The 27,237-nt window shown below is 37.0% G+C and overlaps 1 protein-coding gene across 1 annotated transcript in view; it reads left to right on the top strand.

The window, feature by feature from the left end:
* chn1 (chimerin 1) overlaps positions 1–25,006 on the top strand; it is a 56,395-nt gene extending 31,389 nt beyond the window's left edge. The window contains exons 7-13 of the mRNA XM_055215397.2: positions 9,199–9,276; positions 10,957–11,041; positions 17,350–17,523; positions 20,462–20,539; positions 21,436–21,573; positions 23,869–23,974; positions 24,077–25,006. Coding sequence (XP_055071372.2) covers positions 9,199–9,276; positions 10,957–11,041; positions 17,350–17,523; positions 20,462–20,539; positions 21,436–21,573; positions 23,869–23,974; positions 24,077–24,248 — 831 coding nt within the window. The 3' untranslated portion in view covers positions 24,249–25,006. The remainder of the gene's footprint in view (positions 1–9,198; positions 9,277–10,956; positions 11,042–17,349; positions 17,524–20,461; positions 20,540–21,435; positions 21,574–23,868; positions 23,975–24,076) is intronic.
* Positions 25,007–27,237: the final 2,231 nt, after the last annotated feature.

Genomic DNA, 27,237 nt, shown 5'->3' with positions numbered 1-27,237 from the left:
GCATTCATTACTCCTATGTTTATAATTGTATTATTCTGTTTGATTAATATTCTTTCTTTTCACCCTCGTTTCTTACATTAAGCCTGAAGTTACTGGTAGAGAATTTTCCGTGATACGTTTATGAATCATGAATTACAAATGAGGCTCTATTTCAACCTGGTTTGTTTAGAAGAGGCCTAACAGAGATAAACACTGTGTGTGTCGGTGAAGAGGCTTGTGTAGGAGTTGTTTGATGGATCGTTTCAGAAGGCGAACAGGTTGAATGATTCAGGCAGTAAAGGTGCTTTTAGGAACTCTACAGTTTCCAGAAATCACTGCGAATGTTCAGCAGTCTGGAAAAAAACAAAACTTATCCATGCATAAAAAGTGCATCACACACAACGTCTTCCTGAGGGAATTCAACTCTACAATATCATACAATACAGCATTTTGTCATACACGAGCAGTAGTTACTCTAGTAAAAGATCAATATATCAGCCAAGACGGTAATATTCAGTCATATTGAGATTTCTCTCTGCATCCATTTAGAAAAAAAGAACGCAGTTTGACTGACAGTTTCTTTGGATTTTGCAGGGTTTGAAAAGGTCTATAATTTCGTCGTTTTATACATCAGCTGATTTATGAGTGGATTAAGTCAGATTTTGATGTATTGTTTGGTGATAGGGTTCATTTCCTGTTGTTGTTGTTGTTGTTTTAAGGATGCTTTTTAGAGATCTTGAAGAGGCTTTAAACAATGATCATTTAATTGCATTTAATGAACGACTGAAATTGAAAAGGCTTTTTGTCATACTAAAGTGTTAAGCTACGACCTACGACCTGTACATGACTCAATTGATGATTGATTGGTCAATCAAGGCATTTAAAAGGATCATGTGCAGTTAGCAGGTCATTAGCACAAAGTAAATCTCTTCACAAGGTGATAAAGCTTTATCTATACATTATCTCTTAAAGATACATCAAAAGCAAATGAACACACAGTTTTGTGTTTGTGACAAGAGAAATGTAGAACATAGCTGAGTTGTATAACAATCGATTTGCAGTACATTGTGTGACGCACAGAGGAAGTGAATAGAGAAAGTTAGTAAAGCGAGAGAGAGAGAGATGGAGCTGTAAACTCAAGGGCGGTGTGTACTTCACTACTGTACAGCTTGTTCTCTACTGCACTGTACAAATAACAGTCTCATTAAATGAAGATTTCGTTCATAAATACAAATTTTGACATCATTTACTCACCTACATGTTGTATACCAAATTTGACATCCTTTACTAGAACTAAAAGATGTCACGCTTCACTGTTTTATACGATGAAAATGAAAAAAAAAAAAGAATTTGTTTTGCTGGCTGATCTAATAGTGCTCTTGTACAGACACATGTTGGGATAAATGCATCATCTATCAAATGTTGTTTGATTTATTTTTTATCTCAACATAAGAGTAGTGCCACGCTTCTGTAAAAAAAACACTGATTTCACATACCGGTAATAATCGATTTAAGCTTCCATCTTATTTAAATGCACATCATACGCACTTTATTCATTTCTATAGAGGTTGAAAAAATGTTACACCTTCAAATATGATGCATCTGTTACGTGTTATGTGTTTGGAGGTAGACTGTAGTGATATTGTTTGTACCAGATGATCTCATTCTCTTTTGCGTGTGGGAGCTTTGAGGATGATTGTGGTAATAATCAGTTAAATTTTCCAGGCGTAAACTCTTCCTCCAGGTTCCGGTCTGTGTTCATTCATCATAAGTGCTGCTCAGAGTTGAGATTACGCATTGCTGTCCTTATATAACGTTATATAACATAACCACCCACATCAACACTGAGAGAAAGTGTTTCTCTTCAAACTCTAATGTGCGTTGAAAGAGCACTGATGGAATGAAGCCATCTGAATGATTGAAAGCTTGTTACTGATCCTCAGAGCAAAATCAGGATGTTGTTATAGACACTAACATTTGCATGTCATATAAAGAGAAAGCAGTGATTCTGAGCAATGTAGGACAGGAAATGAGGTCAAGAGAGCTGATTTATTCAGATATTTAATATGAACACTTTTCATTAAAAATTGACTAATTTCTGAGAATGTGGTTAAACAAGGCTCGTGTATTAAAATAAAGTAATCCGGTTTAAATACAGAGTCAAGCTCTGTCTACGTGCTGCTGAGAAAATTGATTTTATTTCACTTCGCTTTTTACTTATTTATAGGTAGGGTTGTAAAATGATGGGAATTTTGAAGATTTTCCATGGAAGACACACAGGAATATATGGGAATTGCGGAGGAAGATGAGTCAGATTGTGTGGAAGCTAATGTTTGTATGTGATACAGCTTGTTTACATTACTCATAATTTTCAAATAATCTCCTTAAATTTTTCAACTTGAAATATGCCCAGCTTTGCAACCCTGTTTACAAGTTTAACTGTGACACTTATACATTTCAACATAGTAGAAAAAAGTCTGAAGTAGCTTAACTGTGCGGAAGTGGCGGCAAAAGCGCGCTATTCACATGTGTTTGTACGCTTGAACATATTGAGTTTACTCGCTTCATTCGGTGTGAAATTCTAGTCATTCGAGACATTCATGCGGAAATTTGCGCCATGGGAGGGGCTTTTGCGACTCTGCTCGCTTATTGTAATTACGTCACTACTAGAGCAAGCTCCTAATTGGCTTATGCGGTGCGATATTCCGCCAAAGTTCAGATTTTTCAACTCTTGCGTTTCCCACGACAACGATCAATTCGTACGGAACGCGCCGTTTGCGCATATCGTGCCATAGGATGCCTATTCGTTTCTTTGCATTGACTTAGCATTTAATTCACTCGCGCTTGCCGCAGTATGCATGATGCAAGTTTTGGCATTGGAATAGTATGCGCATACTGTGTGTGCAATGCCAGATTTTTGTAATCGTGCATACTTAGTACACTCAGGTCTTGCATGCGCGTACACGATTTTGTAGCCTAGAAAAGGTACTGCATTTTGTCGCAATGCGCATACTCGAATGCCTGTGGATGTTTACGAGTCAAATGAAATATACTTTGGAAAGCTGTACATTCGACTGTGCGGGTGGGTGATTCTCACGAAAACTTGGTTTTAAAAATGTCAAGCATGAAAATGTAAAAATTGCTTAAATTTACTTTTTATCCCACCAGACATTGAAAAACAAAGTTTGGAGTAAATGGGAACATTAATTTAAAAACTTTTACTTATCATTTAACACTTTTTGTAACATAATTAAAAAAATTAGTCCTAAAAAATCTCATTACCGCAACAGTCAGAAAACATCAACACTGACATATTTTCAAAATGACATGACAAACCTGAAAGAACATAATTTGGAGATTCTGCACATGCATTTAAAATCAAAGTATTATGCTTCTAATAATTAAATTAACATTTAATAAGCATCTGTTGCGGTAATGATAATCAAAATGTCGTGTAAGCATTCTGACAAGACAATATTTCAAATTAACTGTAAAAAAAATGATCTTACCTGGTAGCCATCTTGAAATAACTGGTCCATGTGCTTAGTCACTCAAAATCAAACTTTATTAAAATTCTGTATGTGTGCTTAAACTGTTCTCAAAAAGTGTTGCGGAGGATGAGAACATCAGGCATGGACACATCATTTTCCTAATTTTTCTTCATTATTATTATACATGAATATTCAGTAAATATTTTTTCTGTCATCTAAAGTAGTCTAGCAAAACATCCATTTATTTATTTTTCTTAATATTTTTGTGTTAATTTGATTAAATTACAACATAACGCATGTTCAAACACAGCCGGACACATTGCGGTAATGAGAATTTCAGCAGAAAATGAGATAAAATTTACAATTATAAATTCTTATGTTGAAATCACACATTGTGCAAGGTAGAACACAGTATTGTGTTAATTCTGATGCTTTTTAATGTTACTATATTACACATTTTAAAGCTAAAATCATTAGTGCCGTGGTGTTTCAATGGTTTCGTGAGAATCACCCGGGTATGCTCGCGTACGTGTAAAAAACAAAGTATACTTGGGCCTAAAGTCAGTTTGGATAAGAATGTCTGGCAAATTCATAAATGTAAATGCAAACATGACTTTACTTGGACCAGTCTCTGGACATTTGAACAGGATCAGGAGAAAATATTTTTATGTTGAATCACTCTTAATAGACCTTAATAACACCACTGATCAGGATAATAATTGTGTTGGTCTTTACATATGTTTCCTTTTTCTCCATCAGTCTGTCTAATGTTAAACTAATGTGCACCTGTCAGGTGTTTGGTGTCGGATTCAATGAGTGGTCGCACAGACAGATGGACTTTCCCTCGTGTCGCTTTGGAAAGCGAAAGGAAATGAGCCTGAATTAGGCATTCTTTGCCTGTTTTATGACCACTGTTGTGCTGCAGACACATTTTAAGAAACCAGAAGATCAATCTTGTCAATTAGTTATGGGACAGAAAGCCCACATCCTGCCAGACAGACGGGCAGACGCAGCAGCGGTCAAACACCCCGTCGGCAGCACGTGGGGCGGCTGTGCGTATATGAAAGGATCTGGATGGCTGTGTGCCCACGTATGGTTCAGGTATTTGTCAGGGTGTGAAGGTTTCTTCAGGTGTTCTGAGGGATCGGCACCACTGGAAAGTTTGACGAAACGAGTGTTTCATCTTAGCTCCAACAGTTTCATCTTCTCTGCTTATTGATCTGGAAGCCAGCGGGTAGGAGGTCTCTCATCCAATCCAAACCTCCTTTTGGGGTCTTGGCTTGCTGGGGTTGGAGAGAATCGAGTCTTCTGGTATTGATCAAAGAGAAGCGCATGGTCTGTCTGTGTGTGTGTGTGTGTGTGTGTGTGTGTGTGTGTGTGTGTGTGTGTGTGTGTGTGTTGGCATGTGTAGTTCCAACATTCTGCTTTTAAAAAAGGAAGAGGATGAATAATTCGATGAGAGAAAGAGCAAAATGCATGCAGAGTGTATTTAATTCAATTGAAATTGAGTTTAAACTTTATTTTAAAGAATGCAAAGTAGTTGTCCGTGAATTGTCATCAGTGTGATTGTGTTGTGTTGGCGAGTGATTTCAGCTTCAGAGCAGACATTGAGGAGCTCACTGGTCACTGCTTCATTCTAGTATGCAGTAAGGATGCCACAATTCTCAATATAATATTGAATTGTTCGGTTCGACCCACACGGTCCAATACGCAATGTAAATCGGTTTATCTTTCCAAATTTGTCTGTTTTATATTCCTTGCACTTCGGTTACTACTGTGTGTGCGCCCGCATGATCTGTGCGCTGGGATATATAACTTAAACGCCTTACAGCAAGTTGATATCCTAGTCACTATGCGCTAGCAGCACCACTGTCTTTTAAATTTGTGGTGTGGATTAATTATTTGTGTGAGAAGATTACATACAACATCAATGTAAAGATGCAAATTTGCGTGGGGCAATGCGAATGACGGCAATTGGGCTTTGTTATTGCTGCAGACAGGCCTTATTTGCCTCAAACACGTCTTCCGCGCAAGAAAAAGTTTAAATCAAGAAGAGAATTCGCATGATGCTAAGGAAAATCTCACCAGTAATCTTGACGCTTTTTTGGTTTCTGCACAGCATAGAATGATGTTGGATTTAACAGTAGTGCAGTAAGTATAGACTTCATTTACAATGTAAAGTTTAATTTACTAAGTACAGGTATATAAAATGGCCAATTTTTGTTGACGTTTTTATTTTCAAAATGTAAGAATTCACGTGTTCCCCAGTTTGACTATCATTTTTATATATCTTTATTTAATTATATCTTATATTGTTTTATCAATACACTAAAAATGTGTAAGATGATGTTTGCATTTACATAAAATAAAGATAATCGCAGGTAAAACCATTTTTTTTTTTGCTTCTTAACATCTCAATGTTGCTGTGACCTAAACATAGAATAATTAAAAAACAAGCCATCAGAACTGAACCGAAAACCATGGACAAGAACCAAAAATAACTAACTGTATTGTTGCATCCCTAGTATGCAGACACATTTTAGTTGCGAACATTGATCTGCATTTAAAACTCATCATAGAGTACGTTTACATGCACAGCATAAGCGGATAACTATTAAAAATCTGCTTATTACAGAAAACTTTTTTTAATGCGTTTACATGCAAATCAATAAGCCGGCTATGCAGACAACTTCGTTTACATGGAACTTGCAGAATTATCAGTTTTCTCGCAGGCAGTGACGTCACCACCTATAGTACACAATAGTCGTTCAAAAAGTCAACGGCATGTCTGTCTTAAGCTGTACTGTTGTATCTCTTCTTGTGTCTGCAGAACCTGTAAATGTAACGTGAGCTTCTATTTTAACAGTTTCTCTGCCAACTGCTTTAGTCGAGCGGTGACTTTTATGCGTTACTTTGCGCTTACTTCCGCGTGTGACGTTTATCTTTCATACGCGGAGACATGCGCACATGGACAAAACCGTGAGAAAGCCAGTTAAGGTGTTTACATGCCACGCGAAATCGGCGTAATAAGCAAAACACTACCTGTGCCGATCGGTTTTTGCTTATGCCGTTTATGGGCTTTCCCCGATTAAAGAAAACCGATTTACGCGTTTACATGACCCCACGTGTTATCAGTTTATTAAGCATAATCGGCGTAAGACTGTGCATGTAAACGCACTCATAATTGCATGATAACTGTGTAATTTGTGACAACACATGCATCATCCTTACTAGGATAGTTTGCGTTCCTTGGCAGTTTTGTTGTAATTTTTTAGGATCAATGCTGTTTGTGAAAGGGGTTTTAAAAGTCTAGACTTTTCTATCATCAGTAAGTAGACATTTTATTGCACTTTAATACTTCATACATAGTTTGTGTGTATAATGTGTCTCATGCAAATGTGATGAAGTTATTTTTAAAATACATCGAAAGCTATTGTACACAGTTTTCTTTCAAAGATCCCCCTAAAATTGTTAAAATAAATAAAATAACCGTTCGACTGGCCAGAGACCAGAATTTGCAGATTTTAATGCATGAATGGCATGGACCGGTCTCAAGCACCATAATTAGAAAACTTCAAGTAAGACTTTTCAAAGCACCTTTCAGCGTGTACGGAAACGAGTCGAAATGGTCTTGGGTTTAGACCGCAATCCGCCGTGCCTATATTGATCCCTGCCCCACATCCGCAATCCCATATGACACGTTGATATGCAGGAGTGCTCTGGATGACTGGCCGTTCTCCAGGCAGAGGCTTCAGAAATCTGATAAACTTCCTCAGCCCAACTCGGATGTTGCGTTTTGTGGTAGCCATAGTTTTACCACAGTAACCATGTTTTTGTTTTGTTTTAACTAGTAATGCCATTGGCGATTTTTGTAAGGGCAAGCTGATCCCAAAGCAGCAATGAGTTTCACAATTGGTATTTCTACAAATAACATAATGTCAGTGAGCCTGAATAAGTCTGAGAGCACTTTATTTTAAGATTTGTTCAAATGAAAAAGGATCCTGTAATTTCATGCAGTTTGTGTGAAAGTGCAATGTTTAATCATTTATTTCGAGATCGGAATCGGCCAAGACAAATTGCAAGCGGTGCATCTCTAATTAATACTTCAGATATCAGTAATAAAGCTTCATTGATCAAGTTTTAGTTTTTTAAGTCTTCTGTTAATAAGGCACATTCTCTGTTATAATCTCAGTCTGTATAGATATAATCTAGACATAATCCAGAATCACTTAGCTGATGATGTCATTGTGATTTATGTTAGTGCACATTATAATCAGATAGAGGACTATGATGTGGCTGTGTGTAAAGTAAGTTGATATAATTACATACACTGTAAAAATTAAATTCAGCTTTTATGATGAAATTCTTCTGATGTGGCATGTAAGTAATGCAAACACACATTGGTTGATTTGTTAATTTGAATATTTAGTGGAGGTTTATTATACAATGTATCTATGGAAGTTTAGTTTCCCCCTCCAAAAAATTCACTGTTTTTAAGAGGTTCCCCGTCTGTTATTGTTTGGGTAAACGAATCCGGTCTAAATCCAAATCACAGACAGTTTTGCCAGCATGCTTTTGGGAAATCAACGCTTTTCTGCTCTCACATCTCTAATGATGATATACGTCTACAGCATTGGTTCCAAATCTTTTTCGCTTCAAGGCCCCCTAGTTGCCCACAACAATATTTTAAGGTCAAATTTTTCCAAATAAAATTAAATAGTACTTGCAATGACTAGAACGATGTATATTCACTACTAAAATAACCAAGAAATAAGAAACATCTTAATGCTTGTTTTGTCCAATTTTTTATCTGGAGGCCCCCTTGGAAATCTGTTGAGGCCCCCCTGTGGGCCCCGACCCCCTGCTTGGGAAACACTGGTCTACAGTACATGTAAGCCATATGTATGAACCTGTAGTTTTGCTTGTGTTCACAAAATATCTATACGGTTGAGGCTTTGAGCTTTTATTAGTATGGTGTTAGCACAAAGCCGTGAGGAGGCTCGGCCATGACTCATTCACCCCTCATCACCATCCTCCTCCTCACCACCCTCTCTCTCTCTCTCTCTCTCTCTGTGAATTGTGGAGGTTGGTTTCTGTAGGGGTGGGGTGTGCTCACTGATAAACCTCGGCCAGCTCAGCTGGGATTGGCTGATTTGATCTTTATAATTCAGCGTGACTGTCGTTGGGTCCTCCCCCGCTCGTCTCTCTCTCTCAGTGTTCCAGAGAGCATATCTGCTACTTGCAGGCAGGACAGGATTAACTCAACAACTCATCTCATCTGCATATAGATGCCCAAAGAGAACGACACACATACATACGCTGTGACACACTCAGGACCACAGAGGACACACACACACACACGTCTGTTGAGGAGACTCTTTCTGGATTAACTGAAGAGCTTCATACTGCTGCTGTGGCTCTGTGTAGTTTTCTTGGTTTTATCATTAGATCTGCGGTAAACGATGTAATTGTCGAAAGAGTCGCAGGAAGTTTATTTCGGAGCCCGAGTTTTAGCCGGCGTCTCTTTCGCGGATTCGGCACTTAAGCTCGCGAGATGCCGTCCCGCGAGTCCTGCGCGCTCCGTAAGGGGGAAAAGTCCCTGGTGCACAAGGGCAAGGTGGAGAGCAGGGAGCAGGGGATCGTGGCGGCGGCTCTGGGGATGAAGATGAGTCCTCAGAAACCTCCGGCCACTCTCTGGCAACCTCTCAAACTGTTTGCTTATTCACAGCTCACGTCGCTGGTTCGCAGAGCAACGCTGAAGGAGAGCGAACGCGCACCCAAGTACGAGAAAGTCCACAACTTTAAGGTAAGAGCAAGCAGGGATGGGGTTTATTGATTGGATGTTATGTTTATGTCTCGGTAAGAAGGTTTAACACTATAAAAATATTTTCTTAGCATTTTTATAGTCTTGTTTTCTATTTAAAATATATAAGCATCCTATAAAGAAGGAAAACATTTCATAAGCATTAATGTGTAAAATTAGATTTTTTCAAGAGAATAAATTGTAAATAAGTTTTTTTAACTTAAGCTTTACATTTTTCTTGGTTCATTGATGAATTGGCTCTTGTGTAAAGCATAACTCATTGTTAATTTGAATAAAGTTTAACATTTAGTGAGGTCATAATCAATTTCTTAGTATTTCATTATTGTTTGTGTGCTTCTGTCAAAATTGAAATGTTTCGTGAATTCTGTTTTGTTGTGATTCACTTTGGGAGTGTGTATAGGGATGTTATGCAAATTTTACCCAAATGTGATTTAAATAATGGCAGCGGGTGCAGGTTTCAGTAGACGGGTTGTGAGAGGAAACATAGTTTGAACAACGAATATGTTAACATGAATTACTTAAATCCAGATGTTAAAAAACACATTTTATTCAGTGTGTGTCAAAAATAAAGGTATGCGTATATAGAGACAGAGACAGAGAGACAGATGGAGAGATTAAGTCCTAATGGTGGATTGGTAAACATAGCTTATTTGGCTTTTATCATCAGCAGGTACTGAACCTCACCCCCCCCCCCCCCTCCTTATACCCCTAATGTCCCGCAGAATAACACAGACTGCTGACTGCTCAAAAACATCTCGCTCGCTCTCTCTCCCTCAATTTCAAATTCAATCTCTCTCTCTCTCTCTCTCTCTCTCTCTCTCCTGCCTATAGTTGCGTCTATCTTTTTCTCTTTGTTCTTCTTATGGTTGTTATTCAGATGTTTTCTTAAATGTTCAGATTGTAATAGCTGCTTTGTCTGATCTCATCAGGAGCCCATTTAATACTTTAATCTGTGTTAGTAATGATGATGAGAATTGATAAATATCTTTAGTGTTTACACCCAATACAGTCTTATTTTGCGTTACTTACCAAATAGATTGAGATTAATTGATATGGGAAGTATGGTGTTATAAAACATGTATGTAGTGTTGGTCAGGAGTCTATTGTACTATACACAGATTTTTGATTACTATAATTAACAAAGAGAAATGAAGGAATTCAGAGAGCCGCATAATAACAAAAATCAGCGCTCATAATCATGATAAAGACTTAAGACAGGACGTCTTTGATGTACTGTACCATGTTTTTTGTAAAGCAAATAAACAGCTTAAGTCTTAATGTTTTAATATGCAAATAGTGCTGTTGTTGTGTTGATGTTAGGTTAATGTACACCGATTTCATCATCTACAGTACGATGAGATCAGGGTCTCAGAAGGGCTGCCCGTGTCTCCTATAGGAGCTCAGAGCAACAATGGTCCCATCCCACAGGATGTGTTTACATGCTTCTCATTGGCTGAACTGTTACCTGGTGAAGAGAAGAGAGAGCAGGGCTTTCCTCCTGATTAATGATCCTCTCTCTCTCTCTGTTGATTAATTGTAATTGGATTAAAGAGCAGTTAGGTTTCACATGGCTTGAATGTCTTTGAACGCATTCGTTTTTATTCACAGGTATAAAAACGAAACTCGGTATGTGATGTTATTTTATTTTATGATTGTGTTTAGGTGCACACCTTCAGAGGGCCACACTGGTGTGAATACTGTGCCAACTTCATGTGGGGACTCATTGCTCAGGGAGTCAAATGTGCAGGTAAATAAACACACACACACACATACATTGACATATTCCATAGACACAATGCATTTTATACTGTACACACACACAGGTTGCCATTGTAATGGGGACATTTCACACATATAATGACTGATACTGACTAAAATGTACAGACTGTTTATTTTACCATCTAACCCTCACAGAAAACTATCATCTATTTTAGATTTTCAAATAACATCATTTTGTTTTATTTATAAGCCTGTTTCCTCGTGGTAATCATGGTTTTCCATGTTAAAACGTAATAATATCATATGCTATAATGTTTGAGCATATTAAGTGTTAATGTAGCTCCTCTGGTATATGGGTGATTCTCACTAAACCATTGAAACACCACGGCACTAATGATTTTAGCTTTAAAATGTGTAATATAGTAACATTAAAAAGCATCAGAATTAACACAATACTGTGTTCTACCTTGCACAATGTGTGATTTCAACATAAGAATTTATAATTGTAAATTTTATCTCATTTTCTGCTGAAATTCTCATTACCGCAATGTGTCCGGCTGTGTTTGAACATGCATTATGTTGTAATTTAATCAAATTAACACAAAAATATTAAGAAAAAAAATAAATGGATGTTTTGCTAGACTACTTTAGATGACAGAAAAATATTTACTGAATATTCATGTATAATAATAATGAAAAAAAAAATAATAGGAAAATGATGTGTCCATGCCTGATGTTCTCATCCTCCGCAACACTTTTTGAGAACAGTTTAAGCACACATACAGAATTTTAATAAAGTTTGATTTTGAGTGACCAAGCACATGGACCAGTTACTTCAAGATGGCTACCAGATAAGATAATTTTTTTACAGTTAATTTGAAATATTGTCTTGTCAGAATGCTTACACGACATTTTGATTATCATTACCACAACAGATGCTTATTAAATGTTAATTTAATTCATAGAAGCATAATACTTTGATTTTAAATGCATGTGCAGAATCTCCAAATTATGTTCTTTCAGGTTTGTCATGTCATTTTGAAAATATGTCAGTGTTGATGTTTTCTGACTGTTGCGGTAATGAGATTTTTTAGGACTAATTTTTTAAATTATGTTACAAAAAGTGTTAAATGATAAGTAAAAGTTTTTAAATGAATGTTCCCATTTACTCCAGACTTTGTTTTTCAATGTCTGGTGGGAAAAAAAGTTAATTTAAGCAATTTTTAAATTTTCATGCTTGACATGTTTAAAACCAAGTTTTCGTAAGAATCATCCATATAGCAACACAAAGGTCATGGTAGACACATACTGATAAAATGTATTGACTGGATTAATAGTAAGTCACTTTGGATAAAAGTGTTTGTCAAATGCATGATTGATAAATTTAAAGCAGTATCACATGAGGGACTGGACATTGCTGCCCGAACTGAAATGTGTCATCATCTGTCTTTATGTATGTAAACATAATGTTTCCACAGGGATATAGAAATGAATTGAACAGTTTATGTGGAAAAATATTTATATTTGAAAAGTAATACTTATCTACATTATATGTAACTGTGAACCACGAAACCAGTTATAAGTAGCACAGGTATATTTTTAGCAATAGCCAACAATACATTGTATGTATGTATCAAAGTTATCAATTTTATATCTCAAAAATCATTTGAATATTAAGTAAAGGTTATGATATTTTGTAAATTTTCTACCGTAGATATATAAAAATGTATTTATCATCAGTAATATGTTTTGCTAAGGACTTCATTTGGACAACTTTACAGGCGATTTTCTCCATATTTTGATATTTTTGCCCCCTAAGATTAAATAATTTTATACTGGACTAATATTTTCCTATCCTAACAAAGCATACATCAATGGAAAGCTTATTTATTCTTTCAGATGATGTATAAATAATTGACCCTTATGACCAGGGTCACATATGTGAGTGGTAAACATGAACGTTGGGGTTTATAATGGTTGTTTTAAATGTGTGTTTTTAATACGGCAATGCATCTGCACTCTTTAAGCAATTTGTAAATCACTTATTGTGTTAGGTCAGATTTAGGGTTGTACAAAAGGTGAGGATTCTCAAACCCATCTCAGGTGTGATGTTAAAGAGCACCTATTTTATTGCTAAAAAACAACGTTATTTTGTTTATTATACAATGTGTTCACGTGGTTAATGGTTAAAAAACACATTATTTTCCACATACCATACATTTTTGTAGCTCCAGATATCCCTGTATTCCTAAAAAGCACTGATTTTGAAAACTCTGTGTCCCTGATTGGCCAGCTAATCTGTACATTGTGATTGGATTGAATACCTCTGATGTCAGCCGGAATGTGACGCTTCTTACCATGTTTGAAAGATTCGCTCACAATGCAATACTAACAGGAGTTAACTTACAGGCTGTGAGTCAGAAGCAGGAGGAATTATGATAATGTCGGTCTTTACATCACCAATCCCAGGAAGTAAACTGTTGCCTTCAATCCGTGTGTTTGTTGTAATCCAAGAAAAGAGATTTGTGTTGGAGACTATAACTCGCATGATTGTTGACTTTGGGATTTGTACCTTTAGCATATCGTTAACATGTACTAATACACACTTACCTTACACACCAAAGAAAATGTAGAATAGTACCATAGATGCCATTTAAAGGTGCAGTGTGTAATTTTCAGAAGGATCTCCCGACAGAAATGCAAAATAACATACAAAACTACACTATCAGGGGTGTACAAAGACCTCCCATAACGAACCGCTATGTGTCCATTACCTTAGAACGAGGACTTCCCATTTACATACAAAGAGGGTCCGCCTACATGGAAGTTGCCATTTTGTGACGCCATTTTTCTACAGAAGCCCTTAACGGACCATTTTTTTATTAAGTTGCCTCCGATGATGACATGTTTGTCCGGTGGCAGCTACCGTAGCTTCTCTATGTGTTTCAAAAGCAAGGGGTGAGCAGTGGACTAAGCAACTCGCAACCTCACTACTAGATGGCGCTAAAATTTACACACTGCACCTTTAAAGTTGCCATGAAACGGAAGTAGCGATTGCCTTATTTTCCTCGTGGTGACGTATATCCGAATGAAACGGCTTTTGAGATGAAATAAGGCAGGGCTGGATTTGCATTTGTCAATCGAGATCTGATTGGATCGTTTGAAGTTGGGTCGTGTTGCTAATTGCTAATCGCTGCGATCTTCTCCCGGACCCCGCCCACCTGCCATACTTATGACCGGAAGTGAAGAGAGATCGTTTTGAGGAGGGAAGGAGATTTGCATTTTTGATTAAAGATTATGAGCACACACAAATTTAAAAAAAAGTAATGATGCTCTCAGATAAGCCATTTGTTAATAATACCACAATATTAAATATATATATATAGTTTTTCATTTCAATTTCATTTCGACTTTAAGGCTGTTACTGTAGTGTATTCACACACTTATATCAGATTTAGGGCACGCTTGTTTGTAGCTGATGTATATGTAAATGTTAATTTGTCTGTTAAATGAATATCGATTGACCTACAGGACATAGGGAGGAGTCACTAAAACTGAAACTCATAATAGACAGATGAAGTTTTTTTTCTTTTATAGATTTATTTAAATCCTTTGTTGTAGATATCATGCTAATACATGCACACATGATTTGAATCAATAGCAGTTTATTTATCTCATACAATCATAGCTGTTAGGAAAAATTCAAACCTTTAGTTATTTCACGCATCATTTTTCTTTAGTGTTCTTTAAAGTAAATGAAACCATAGGCTATATGGGGTTAATCTGTGAGGTATGATATTATGGATGTTTGTGCGTGTTTTAATAATTTATTTATAGGATAATGTGAGCGAGACATATGTTTTCATGAAGCGTCTTTATGAATAATGCATGAAACGGTTTTGAAAGCAGTTTGTGTTTAAAATCCCCTCATTCTGAGACCCCTTTACGCTACTTGTTTCCACCTCATTTTCTCACCTCTATTCATTCTCTCTCTCTCTCTCTCTCTCTCTCTCTCTCTCTCTCTCTCTCTCTCATGCCATCAGAAACTAGGGCAGGGAAATCTCATTTGATGTAGAGATTTGCATTCAGCTTTGTGCTCTGACAAGCTTTCTCGTCTCTTGTGCTTTGTGTGTGTGTGTGTGTGTGTGTGTGTGTGTGTGTGTGTGTGTGTGTGTGTGTGTGTGTGTGTGTGTGTGTGTGTGTGTGTGTGTGTGTGTGTGTGTGTGTGATGTTTGGGTGTCTGCCAGCGTGCCAGCCTCAGTACTCTCGGGTATGTTATGCCACATTGCCTCATGAGAGGATAAACCCTCCCTCCTCCCTCTCAGTCAAGTCCATCATGGCAGAGACTGGAAACAAAGCTGGCATGTCTTTATAATGAGAAGAGCTGCTGAGAGCTCACAACCAGCTTCACTTTCAACACACACACACATTAAAATTCAAGGCTCATAGCACTGGGTCACAGGGAATTTCAGGATACCAGAGCAGTACTGACTCAAAGCCTGTACAAATTTTGCATTGTAAAGAATTATTAGTGTAATATGCATTGCAATGCAAAATGCTCATGGGATTTTTATCATATTGTTATTTTGTATAAGTACGCCTATATAGAATCCATATACGTGGTGACATCTGGTCTTTGGGCTTATTGTTTTTTATTAAATGTTAAACAGCAACATATTGAAACGTGCCTCTGTGTTTTTTACAATGTTGTTTTCTGACAGCATTTCCTTAAAAATGATATTAATATGGTTAGACTCTTACACCACACACATGTAGTGATCTGGACAGAAAGATGAGTGTCTGTCACCTGAGCTTCACCTCTTCTGAACCCAGCAGACCTCAGCTGACAGACACAATGCATTTGAGACGTTGCCCTCTATTAACGTCCGTCTCCTCCGCTTATCCGATGCCTCGCTCTTCTTCTTCAAAAATAATTACAGTTCTGCATGGCTGAAGTCTCAGGAGAGTCGAGTTGCTCAAGGGGTCGTTTTTTAATAACCCAGCATTGAATCTTTACAATAAACCTCAGCAGATAATTCACTATTTGCATTAAATGCTAATTCCCCAAGCCGAAAGGAAAAAATAAATATAATGCACGTATTGTTTTGGGCTAAAGAAATGCAAGGATGGTGTTATAGGGTTAATAATGTGATGCTGTTTTGTGTCATTATAGATTCTTTTACATTTTTAAAATTTAAAAATTATAAAAGTTTGATATGAACACTTTAGGATTATAATAGAAAATTATTCATGCCTAAAACCATTAGGCCATTGGCCTATTTACTGCTGGTAGTAATGTCTGATGTAGCCTGCAGGACTGACACTTCACCCATCTCTCATTAAGTGCTTTAAAGTAAGCACACATCTCTCTCTATCTATTGAATGGCTTCGCTAATGTTTCCTTTCTTGTAGTTTTATCTCAGTTTTTTGTCACTCTGATAAATGCTCTAAAGCATTGGCCTGGTTTTCAGGCTGCATTATATATTAATGGGCTAATTTGCCTACATTAGCATAAGCTGCATGAGCTCTTGTGTTTGTCTGTATGTTCGGAGGGGCTCAGTGGGGGTGGGTTAATGTTTTAAAATAACCAAATTAGATGTTTTCAGGTTATATATGGTATGTTTGTTGACCAATGTTTGTGAAACTGTAGCCATTATTTTTAACTGGCACTAAATTTGCATACAGCTGTGCCGTCATAAATTCATTTTAATGAACATTGTTTCATTATGACCATGCATGCGTAAATCTTTTCTTCCTATTTTTGCATAAATGATTACTATTCTCACATAACTAGTTTATAAAATGATTCTTAAATAAATCACCACATTCTTGCAGTAATTCTCTTATTCTCAGTTACTTATTTTTATGCTGTTATTTATTTAATTTTTTTATTTTCCTGCATGGCAGTCCAGGTTTATTTTTAAGGGTTGTGAAGCCGTTAGGTGCCTGAAATTGCTCATGCATTTTTTATAAGAAGCCATTTGTAGTCCTTCCATGTTCTGTCATCATCAAGGTGAAATCTCCATCAGCCAATCAGGGCGCTCGAAATCACTGATCTGTGGTCAGCAGAGGTCACTGATTAAACCGAATGAAAGCTCAGCATGAACAGGATGTAATTAAAGCAGTACATATCAATCTCAGGATCAATAATAAATATCTGCCGTGGACACACGAGACATGATTCATACTGGATTTATTGCTTTACTGTATTGGCAGTGTTTATTGTGTCGGGGATAATAGAGTAAATAATGACTGGAATCTGCTTTGCTGACAGTAATGTGATGTAAGTCTCGGTGTGGTCAGTTGATGTGAATGATGAATGTTTTCTGTCCTCAGATTGTGGTTTGAACGTTCATAAGCAGTGCTCTAAGATGGTACCCAACGACTGTAAGCCGGACCTGAAACACGTGAAGAAGGTTTACAGCTGTGATCTCACGACGCTGGTCAAAGCTCATAACTCAAAGCGACCAATGGTAGTGGACATGTGTATACGAGAGATCGAATCACGAGGTGAGACATCATTCACATACACATTATATGGATATCTAGTTAGTACTTATTGTTGTGTTATTATAATGGTTTATATAATATATTTCTGTTTTTATATTTTTTTGTATAATGTTTAAAAAAAATTAAATTTGTTCAAAATGAAAAAGAGTGATTTCAAGCACTAATAATACCCATGCAAGAGATATTGATAACAATATTTTGTGCAAATGTTAAAGATTGTTATACTCTGACAAATGCAGCTTAAAACAGTTTGTAGTCATATATATGTAACCCTGAACAAAAAAAAAACAGTCATAGGGTCAATTGATTGAAATTGAGATTTATATATCATCAAAGATGAATAAGCTTTCCATTAATGTATGGTTAGTTAAGATAGGACAAAATTTGGCCAATTATGAAAATATGAAATCTGAGGGTGCAAAAAAATCAATAAAAGTTGACCAAATGGAGTCCTTAGAAACACATATTACTATAAATAAATACATTTTTATATATTTACGGTAGGAAATTTATAAATATCAATATACAGCATCACCCAGTATGTTATCTCGTGTGCTTTTAGGGATGCTTTAAGACAATAGCTGCATTTTCGTTACAGATTTAATTTATTTATTTATTTGATTCTATTTTATTTATATAACGCTTTTCACAATTGTTTAATTGTTTCAAGCAGCTTTACATTAATAGATGCAAGGGAAAACACAGAAAAATTGATGGAAACATAAGCAGCAGAGTACAGCGGCTAAGATTAATCCGTATTAGCGAGCATAGTAATAATGTAACGTATAGAAGAGGGTGCTAAGTAAAGCCAATGTCAGCTGAATCCCCAGGGGTTAAAAAAATCCCTAGGAGAAAAAAAACTCCCAGCTTATCAGGAGGGAAAAGTCCTAGAAGGGAATAAACCTTGAGAGAGAGCCAGACATAGCTGATTCTAAAGATGATATATTATATAATGGGTACGATTATATACAATTTTATGGGAAGATTTGTGCAAAACTTTTGTGTTATTTCGATGTCGATAAAAGACTATTGCGAAATGACGGCGTTTCCATTAACCAATGATAAGCGACTGAAATGTAGTTTTGATGTCATTTCAAACATCACGTTGACTGATGTCGGTAGGTTTACTAATGTCACATCTTCCGCACTAGGCATTATTTTTAACCGAAGGAGACGTAAGAGTATTATCCAAACATTAATGCCGAGGAAAGTCCCTTATACTTTAGATGCGACAACGTATAGGTGTAATCAAAAGAGATGTTGGAGTGTTATTCAAACAATATTGGCAAGGAAAGCCTCTTATACTTGGGAGCAGACGTGTATTGAGGTGTTTCTGGGAGGTTTTATTTCATACCGCATCATCTTCAAATAAGAATTACGTGACTGACTTACATCAGGTGACCTGAAAATGCGAATAAACTGTTTCTATTGCAGTTTTGCGACTTCCCATTTTTCCGAATTACCTGAAAAACCACCTCATGCAAGCTTAAAAACGTTTTGATAATACATGAGAGTTTTTGCCAAATTGACGTGTTGTTTCCATTGGCCGTATTTTTTATTCACCAATGTCAATTGGCGCAATTTGAAGGGTAATGTAACTGAAGCTAATGATCATGAACACTTCAAAGCTGTATACGTAAAAAAACATTTTTAAATGTACAAAATGCTGTTTTTGCTGAATTAAAACACAGTGAGACATTTCAACCATTGTATCCATAGGCAGAGTTTGGGGAGGGGCAGAGGGGCACTGCCCCCCCCCCCAGACCAGAGCCAATTATGATGTTGCCTAAGCTATTAATGAAATGGATTAGTCTATTTTCTTTAAAAAGTCTAGATAATTTACTCACCCACATGTCATCCAAACTATTGATGTCTTTCTTTGTTAAGTCGAGAAGAAATTATGTTTTTTGAGGAAATCATTCCAGGATTTTTCTCATTTTAATGGACTCTAATGGACCCAAACACGTAACAGTTTTAATGCAGTTCAAAATTGCAGTTTCAAACGATCCCAAATGAGGCATAAGGGTCTTATCTAGCAAAACGATTGTCATTTTTGGCAAGAAAAATTAAAAAAATCACATTTAAACCACAACTTCTCATCTATCTCCAGTCCTGTGACACACCGGCGCGACCTCACGTAATTGCGTAATGACGTGAAAAGGTCACGTGTTACATATATGAAGCTCACATTTGCAGACCATTGTAAACAATAAACTGACACAAAGACATTAATTAGTATCATTCAACACAACAACGTCGGAACGGTCCTCTTTCTCCACACTTGTAAACACTGGGACGTAGTTTCGCATATGTCATCATCTGTGACCTCTGGACGTGATGACGTATTGCGTGAGGTCGCACTGGCGCATCACAGGACCGGAGATATACAGTAAGAGAAGTTGTCGTTAAAAAGTGCCTTTTTTCTTGCCTAAAATGACAATCTTTTAGCTAGATAAGACCCATATGCCTCGTTTGAGATTGTTTAGAGTCCTTTGAAAGTGTAATTTTAAACTTCATTAAAACTGTTACGTGTTGGGGTCCATTAAAATGAGAAAAATCCAGGAATGTTTTCCTCAAAAAACATAATTTCCTCTCTACTGAACAAAGAAAGAAATCAACATTTTAGATGACATGGTGGTGAGTAAATTATCTGGATTTTTTTTAAGAAAATATACTAATCCTTTAAGGCTAAAATAGTTATAATTAATTTGAAAGATATTCAAATACCATGAAGTCGCACTCTCGCTAATCTCAAATTATTGAAGTACCTTTGTTTATTTGTATCTGATATCTTTTGTTAGGAGAGGATGATTTACATTTCTTGTTTGTATATATGCTAGGGAATATTTTAATGTTTACATTTAAAATGTTTAAAGTTAATGATCTTTTACTTGATATTCATAAAGAAAATGACTGAAATTCTTTTTCTGTCCCTCAGGTCTGAAGTCAGAGGGTTTGTATCGAATCTCTGGATTCAGTGAATTAATTGAAGATGTGAAGTTAACATTTGACAGAGGTGAGCAGCTCTACATTCTCATTATTTCCATTACTGATGTGTGTGATAATGTACAGCACTGACCCATCATCACACACACACACACACACATCTACACGCACACAAACATATCTGCATGTGTAATGCCGATGAATCACACACACAGAGACGCTCTCAGCGCTGCTTTTTTTAGGTCACTCATTGTCTTTTAATATAAAGCTTTGAGTTTATGTAATGTGAAATGAAGTCTGAGTAGCTTAAGTTTGTTACAGTGCCACATTTGTGTGAGGATTTACATCCATCTGCTCACATTCACACACATTACTGTTTCATAATGACGCTCCGATGACGTATCAGATAAACTGGGAAATAGACGATGAGCGAAAGATGATGTGTGAGAGAAAATAGGAAGACTGAAATGAGTCTTCTTTTTTATTGAGTGTGGAAAATAATGATATTGAATTAAAGTGGAAGTGTGTAAATGCTCTTTCATCTCAGCTCAATACACTGAGTTAACAGTATGACATTTATTAATAGGTTAATTTCCTTAAACACTGCATCTGTGGTGCTGTCTAAAACATTTCTGTTTCAGTTTTTCTGTTCTGTTTTCTATTTTCAGTTCTTTTAAGCCGTGCACAACAACAGTTTTTCCCTCAGGTTAAAGTAACTCTGATGAATTAAAGGGATCCAAAAATAAAGTTTCACTCTCATGTTGTTACAAACCTGTATACATTTATTTTTCTGATGAACACGCAGGAAGATATTTTAAGGAGTGTTTGTAACCAAACTGTTTGTGAGCCCCATTCACTTCCATAGTAGGAAAAAAGAATACCATGGCTCACGAACGTTCTCAAAATATCTTTATTTACGTACTTAATTTCTAACTGTGTGTGTGTTTGAATGTTTTGTTCACTCAGATGGGGAGAAAGCTGATATCTCTGTAAACATGTATGAAGACATCAACATCATCACAGGTGCTCTTAAACTCTACTTCAGGGATCTGCCCATCCCCATCATCACATTTGACGCTTATCCACGCTTCATTGAGGCTTCCAGTGAGTCACACACACACACAATGTTTACCTGACAGTGAATGTCATCATTCTGGATCACAGATTTACTTGCCATTATAATGTTTCATTTAATTGTATATCTCCTGAAAGCTTTTATTTTTTTTAACTGTGCATGCACACTGCCAGTGACTTTGTGGTGTTCTTAATTCTGGTTGTCCTGATAATAACTATAAACCGTAATTGTCCGCTTAGTAAATGACTAAAGCCAATGAACTCCACTGCTTCACGCTCCTTGGTTGTCGCTCCTGAAAGTCACCCGCCATTTGCATAAAGTTGATCTGTTCTTAACTTTGTGGTGTGGCTGGACACTTCCTCTTGCCATTGGTTGCCAGAAATGTGCGCTGTGCACACATTTTAAAGGTGGGGGGGTGCATGATCTCTGAAATCACCTAAACAAACAAACCTACCCCAGTAATATGCAAAAGAAGAAAAAGAAAACTTATTTTGATGGACCCGCCCCACACATACGCAACCCAGGCAACAATGTCGGTTAGTAGACACGCCCCTTACTGCTGACTAAAAGTGTGTTTTGGTACTCTGCCCAACTCCCTTTTGCAAAGTGTTTTTCAAAAAATTATGCTACCCGCCTTTAAGACTTTAGCATAACTGTAGTCAAAAGTAGTGAAGGCAGGGTTTCCCTCAGCACTTTTCAGTTTGGGTGGCCCACCTAAGCTGGGAAACCCTACCGCCTTAACTAGGTCGTTCAAAAAAAAAATGCTCCAAAAAAGGTCTCAAGTGCATCTTGGAGAATAGCGCGGACGCTCTTCACACCGCGAGCGGGCACGTGATCCAACCGGCCGAAATTAGAAAGAGGTGGTCCGGACCGTCACTGCCTCGAGGATAACTAGCCAGTTGATAAAACGCGTGTCCGTGAGAACTGTATGTGGACTTATGTATTACAGTAGTTACACTCCTTTAAGATAATGTAATTAATAGTGGGAAATAATCAGTTTTTACAATTTTTACACCATCTATCCTCGTTCACCTGACGTTCTACAACATCTGCTTTAGTTTGTGTTTATTAACCCTTCAGTTTCACTTCATCACGCAGCTTTTCCTGTTAGAGGTTTCTGTTAAAAACATTTCATTTATTATTAATCTAGTATGTGTTCATTTTCTGTCATAGTTTCTTCAAAATTAAGTTTCATTTGAGTCTTTTAAATAAAAATATTTTAATTTTCATCACGCGTATGCTCCGCCCCTTTAATTGCCACCGCCGAGCCCCCCACCCAACCCTACCACCTTAACTAACAAATTTTCTGCGGGAAACCCTGGAAGGTAAAGCTAAAAAACAACTGAGAAAAGAAAGTACAGCGGCTTTGGGAAAAGAGCAGAGGCATAAGCTGGTGAGCTGGTTTTAGCTGGTCTCCCAGCTTGGTTTTAGCTGGATTTGCAAGCTGGTTTAGCTGTGTTTTGGCCAGCTTTGCCGGGCTGCGAGGACCAGCTTAAACCAGCTACTGTCACCTTAATCCAGCTAAAACCAGCTACTAGCTTATGCTTTTCTTAGCTGGATTCTTCAGGAGGGCTGGTATGCCCAGTCACATTACCAGGACCGCCCTGAAGACCAAGGGCCTTACAGAACCCGAGATTAATGGTTTAAAGCAGTGGTTCTCAAACTTTTTCAGGGTGCGGCCCACTTTGTGTACGGTGCATTCCTTCGCGGCCCCCTTAAAGAAAATTTATGACAAAAAACAGTTCCAAAACTTAGCATTTTAATTAAACAAAACATTAAATTATACAAAGTAGTGCTGCCTTATTTTTTTTAGGTTTAATTTCACAGAATTCATGATAAATTAATTTATTTTATAAAAATGTCATAAAACTGGGGCCCCCCTGGCACCATCTCGCGGCCCCCAGTTTAAGAACCACTGGTTTAAAGTGTAGTAATAATATTGACTTCATTAAAGCAGACTATTTGAACTTTTCTCTAAATTTAACCCAAAACCTCACTTATCAACTGTAACCAGTTAGTTAATCTTCTTGATTCATTTCTAATTTGAAACATAAGCTTGCCTGTCAATTTGTGATATTTAAGGATTTCCCCAATTCACTTAAATCTGGATGACTGTAAATGCTAAATTCTGCCCGAGGGCATTTCTAGATATGACATTGAGTCTATACACATACTGGTATGAAGCCTGTGTGATGTCATGTCACTTCACAATGCTTATTCCCCATAGACACATTTTTTAAAATGGCGAAGGTTTTAAACTCATTGGTAGTGTTGATGTGGTGAGGCCGCTCTGTTTCTCATCTTCATCTGTTTGTTTGTCTCAGAGCTCACAGATCCTGATGAACGTTTAGAAGCCTTACATGAAGCTTTGAGACAACTTCCTCCAGCACACTGCGAAACCCTTCGCTATCTAATGGCACATTTAAAAAGGTAAGAAATGCATAATTGTACCATCTAGAGTTTAGGTGTGTAACAGCTAGTCTTAAGGAATCTCAACTAAGTTGTGTATGACATGTTTTTGTGGACACACAGGGTAACTCAAAACGAGAAGGATAACCTGATGAACGCCGAGAATCTTGGGATTGTGTTCGGGCCGACCCTGATGCGAGCTCCCGATCTGGACGCCATGACGGCTCTGAATGATATCCGCTATCAGAGGCAGGTGGTGGAGTTACTCATCAAGAATGAAGACATCCTTTTCTAACGTCTCTGTGAATGAAGCGGATCTGAGCTGCTGCTGCTCTGGACTTGATCATGAAGGACTCTTGTAATATAAAAACATTTTTTTGGAGCAGTACTTACTAACACCCTCTTTACACCCCAGCTGATGGATTATGTTTCTGTATCTTGCATGTCTTCCTCCCCATTTTTGTCGGGGGTTGTTAAAGCTGTTTTTCAGCATTATTATGGGATGGAGTCGTTCTGTTCTGGTCTATCGGGCTTCGGTTGTTTCTGCCACATAGCAAACAAGTGTTTTTGTAAAACGTGAGTACAGTCGTTTTTGGGGACACTTTATCTGAAGAGCCATTAAAATAAGCATGGTGACGGCAGAGTAACCTCTTCATGTGATATACATACACTTGGTAGTTATTCATAATGCTGTTGTAACCTGTCAATCAACCTGCCGTTATGTACTTGAATATGAGTTTTTTTATTTGTACGTATATGTTTTGAATTGTTTTATCTGCTATGACCGATTTATGGCACAGCAGTGATTCTTCAGAATCTGTGATTCATTGTTTTTATTTTTTGTTTTCTGACTTCATACAGCAGGTCTACTGTACACATGAGAGTCATCTAGATATGCGGTCCATGTACATTTCAGTATCCATCTTCAGACCTGCCTTTAGAAAGCCCTCTTGCACTCTTAACATGACTGCTTGATGTTTTTGGTTTTGTGTTATTTTTGTATTTGGTTTGAGCATGAATACGTTAATTTATTAAAACATACTTTTAGAAGTGCGTTCTGCCTCCGATTCATTAAACACTCAACAAATATCATGCTATTTATTTTTGTTAAGAACCATTTATGCTAAAAAGAAAAAATGGACACTTAACCCTAAAAGTAAAATATTATTTAATAGGAAATGTGTAACTCAGTAACTACAGGGTTTCCACACCTTAGTTAACTTCAAATTCAATGACCTTTCAAGGATTTTCCAGGTCCAATACCCTCAAATTCAAGGACTAAATGTGGGGACACATTTCAAGTGAGAGCAAGGTTACATTGTGTTTTCTTTTAAGATACATTGTTACAGTTCCCTTTCAAGGGAACTCGCGCTGCGTTACTGCAGTGACACTTTGGGGACGCCTCCAGGGGTAAGTGCGTCTGAATGTGTATATCAAATTCAACCAATGGTGAGGCTTAATGAAAAGGCAGGGTGACGCGGGAGCCAGGAAGTATATCGATATCTGAAATATTGCCAAAGGCGGCGTTACAGGGATGCGGGAAGTATGGCAAGGGAGACACAGCATCTCGTTCCCTTCTCAGGGAACAACAGTTACATACGTAACCCGAGACGTCAAACACAACTATGCAAAAAAAGCATTTTGGTATGAATCAACATTCGCATATAGAAGATATAAACATTTAAAGCGAACAGTTTAGCACGTGTGCTTAAAACGTCTAGATTTTTTAAATATTATTCTACACTACACAGGGAATAATATGGATTTTTTTTCTAGAAAACTTCTTGCATAAAATAGATTCAAGCACTTTCAATGACCTGTATCTATGTATGTATATTTTCAAAAACTTCCCAGGGCCTTGAGTTTTTTCCCCCGGATTCACAAACTTTCAAGGACCCGTGGGAACCCTGTAACTACAAACCAACATTTTATCCTAAACTTACGGGCATTTCTAAATGTTTATTTTACTTTGATTTTAAGAAAAGTACATAAATCAGTTTCAATCTAGTTTTAAAGGTGTATTGTGTAACTTTTAAAGGGATCTCTTGACAGTAATGCAATATAATCTACATACGGTCGTGGCCAAAAATATTGGCCCCCTTGGTAAATATGATCAAATAAGGCTGTAAAAAATTCATCTGCATTGTTAATCCTTTTGATTTTTCATTAAAAAAAATTCACAAAAATGTATCCTTTCATTGGATAATAAGAATTTAAAATGGAGGGGAAATATCATTATGAAATGAATGTTTTTCTCAAATACTCGTTGGACACAATTATTAGCACCCCTAGAAATTCTTATTGGTAAAATATCTCTGAAGTATATTCCCATTCATACTCACAATTTTGAGAACTCCAGCATGATTGTAAACACAAAATCATTCAGCTCTGGCTTCTGTTTCACATAAATATAAAGAGAAGGGGAAACAAAGCCTAAATTCCCTTAATCATCCATCACAATGAGAAAAACCAAAGAATATATTTCTGATGTGCAGCAAAAGATAATTGATCTTCACAAATTGTTGAAGTGGCTTTAAGAAAAAAACTAGAGCATTGAAAATGACCATTTCCATCATCAGGGCAATAATGAAGAATTTCCAACCATCAGAAAATGTTACAAAACTGCCTGAAAGAGGACCTATGCCTATATGGTCCTAATGTGCGGTGAGAAGGAGAGTTTGAGTAGCTAAAGACTCTCCTAGGGTCACAGCTGGAGAATTGCAGAAAATTGTTGAGTCTCTGGTTCAGAAAACCTTTTAAAAAATTGTCAAACAGAACCTACATCAACACATGTTGTTTGGGAGGGTTACAAGAAAAATTCTCCTAGCTCATTCAAAAACAAACTAAAACATATTCAGTTATCAGCCATGACTGGAACTTTAAATGGGAATGGCTTTTATGGTCAGATGAAACAAAAAAAAATGAGCTTTTTAGCAGCAAACACTCAAGATGGGTTTGGTAAACACAGAAAAAAAGTACCCCATGTGTACAATGAAATATACTGCTGTGTTTTTTATGTTGTGGGCCTATATTTCTGCTGGAGGTTCTGGACATCTTGTTAAAATACATGCCATCATGGATTCTATCAAATACCAACAGATAAAAAATCAGTAAGTGACTGACTCTGTTAGAATTCTTATAATGGGCCATCTTTGGATCCTCTAACTGTACAATAACCAAAACACAAACCTCAAAAACAACACAAAAATGGGTCACTGAGCTCAAAACCAAGCTTCTGCTAAAGCCATTCCACTCTTCTGACCTGAACCCCACAGAAAATGAGA

This window comes from Misgurnus anguillicaudatus, chromosome 17, assembly GCF_027580225.2.
Source record: "Misgurnus anguillicaudatus chromosome 17, ASM2758022v2, whole genome shotgun sequence".
Taxonomy (NCBI): domain Eukaryota; kingdom Metazoa; phylum Chordata; class Actinopteri; order Cypriniformes; family Cobitidae; genus Misgurnus; species Misgurnus anguillicaudatus.
The sequence above is the reverse complement of the archived record's forward strand: the minus strand, read 5'-3'. Positions and strand labels throughout refer to the sequence as shown.